This window comes from Berghia stephanieae, chromosome 10, assembly GCF_034508935.2.
Source record: "Berghia stephanieae isolate SIO BIC M18660-M18661 chromosome 10, UCSD_Bste_1.3, whole genome shotgun sequence".
Taxonomy (NCBI): Eukaryota; Metazoa; Mollusca; class Gastropoda; order Nudibranchia; family Aeolidiidae; genus Berghia; species Berghia stephanieae.
The window spans coordinates 12,413,960-12,416,364 of record NC_088369.1 but is presented as its reverse complement, the minus strand read 5'-3'; the positions used below and the strand labels follow the sequence as shown (position 1 = coordinate 12,416,364).

The window sequence follows — 2,405 nt, the reverse complement described above, 5'->3', positions numbered from 1 at the left end:
TGTTAGACTAGTGTCCTATCCAAAGGGTAGCCAGCAATTGCTATTGTCCATTTCACGATATAGAAACCGGAATAAACTCCGGCTCCATGGGCCCAATGGCTCTGAAGAACTACTTTTATTCTTTTTTACTTTTTTTTTTTACAATTCCACTACACTATCTATCACTATCTATTCGACAAATTAAAACTTTGACCACTATATTAAAACTTTGTTGTTGAAGTAGAGTTGTTGAAAAGTGCGGAACTGCATTTTATTTACATTCCATCCATCAGTAATTAAAATTTCATTTACCCATATGTGGATTATTCCATGTACAATATTATGTCAACTGCCACTCACATTTTGATTCATGATGAATGTTTAAGTATAAATTCTTACTCAAATCATACTCGTTGCATCTAGGACATCTATATGTTTTTTATTCAGTTTTAAACGATGTAACGTCCATGATGTCAGTTTGTAATTCAGATAGTATGCGCTTGGCTAAGAAACTCACAACATTGCCATCTGGAAGTGTAACGGACATACACACACACACAAAACTATGTGTAACCATGAACGTTTATAGTCTGGTTAATATGGTTTAGTGAGATGGCAAAAAGCAATAACAAAGACCTGAGTGACGTCAACTTCATACTATGAGTAATTCTCACTAAACTGTACCAGACTATACACGTTCAAGGTTACACAGAGTTTTGTGTATTGGTCTGTTATACTTCTGGATGGCAATGTTGTGAGCTTCTTAGCCAAGTGCATACTATCTATAATGTAATGGCCATGTTGTCAGTTTGCATTGGTTACGGCATTGTTTTGGTTTCCAGGAATATCAGTTCACCCAAAGATTGGGGCATTATTTACCAGATCGAGAGTTAAATTAGACACACTGGGTGGGGTTCCTGACCTCCCATAGTGGACAGGGAGGTACTTGTTCTGTCTTCTATCCCCCTGTATCTATTTTCTTATCGCTTTCTGTCTTTGTCTTGGAATGAGATTACTTGGTTTTGTCCTGACCCTGGTCGGAGTCCTTGGCTGGGAGGGAATGTATAGTTATAGTTTTGGGAGATGATATTTTTTTCCTTGTAAATCATCTCTCTGTTATGTATTATTTTTTTAAATTTTTAACATATAATTTGTAAACATTTGAGTATATTCCTCTGAATGGGATCTTGTGCTGGTTTCTGGGTGATACTTTTAGGTGATCTCAAACTAAGTACTTTGATTGTGTGCTATCAAATCTACAAGTGTTTCCTATTTGAACCAATTCCCCTCTGTCATACCGGTTCTTGGTTGCTTTAATTGTAATGCTCAAACTTTTTACTATCCCATTTTCTTCCTTTTTACTGGCGCTGATATGACCTTAATCTGTTGCAAGCGCCGTAAAACCCTTAAAAACAAACATTAAAGGTACAAGTGATACTAAGCTGCTAGAGGCTGTGGACTGTAAAAAGTAATGACCAAATATGAATATAACAGCTTCGAAAAGAAAAAAAAAATAACAACTGACCAAACACTGAATTTTTAGGACTCAAAATCCTTCGTTAAACATTATAAATCACTTAAATTCCAGACACTGTAGAAGGGTTTTGAGCTCCAAAACGTTCTGTGTTTGATACGTGGTTCTTTTTCGAAGCTGTTATAATATTCATTTTTGTCCATTACATTTGTTGGGCTTTGGGGTAAAATGTTTATATTCCTTTTGTAGCAAGGTCATTTTTATATAATCATATTTATCTTGCCGTGTTATGCCATGTACGGTTGACTGTGTTTGTATGGGGGAAATTTTAGTCAATTGAGAATGTTGATACAGTGGAAGCCACATAAACTCTCAAGTCAACTTCTGCTTCAAGCCAACACCTCTTGTTGGTCCCAGATTTGGTCCCAAATTTTCTGCTCTTTATCATAAGCGTGTTCCGTTGATCCAGATCTGTCTTCAGCTTTGAAGATTTGGCTGAAGACATATTATCTGGATGGAGAGCCCTCACTGCAAAGTCATCTGTCAAGTCTCCTCTACGACTACCTCAGTCAGGACGAGGATGTGAGGTGAGACTCTATTGACAATGGATTAATTCAACCTTGCTCTAAAGTCATTTTCTGGTCCAGCGGTGTTTGCTTTATCAGGATTCCACTGTACATTAAAGATGTACTTCTGGGTGGGGCTCTTGGTCTCCCATAGTGGGCAGGGAGGTACTTACTGTGTCTGCTATCCCCCTATATTGACAATGGATAAATTCAACCTTGCTCTAAAGTCAACTAATTATTTTTCTGGTCCAGCGGTGTTTGCTTTAACAGGATTCCACTGTATAGATAGAACAGAAGTTAACGTCACTCAGGTCTGTGTTATTGCTTTTTGCCATCCGCGTTTATGAGTAATTCTCACTAAACTGTCTTAACCAGACTATAAAGGT

The 2,405-nt window shown here is 37.3% G+C and overlaps 1 protein-coding gene across 1 annotated transcript in view; it reads left to right on the top strand.

Moving 5' to 3' along the window:
- Positions 1-2,055, top strand: part of LOC144980572 (uncharacterized) — an 11,040-nt gene extending 8,985 nt beyond the window's left edge. The window contains exon 7 of the mRNA XM_078928248.1: positions 1,923-2,055. Within this exon, the coding sequence (XP_078784374.1) occupies positions 1,923-2,055 (133 nt within the window). The remainder of the gene's footprint in view (positions 1-1,922) is intronic.
- Positions 2,056-2,405: the final 350 nt, after the last annotated feature.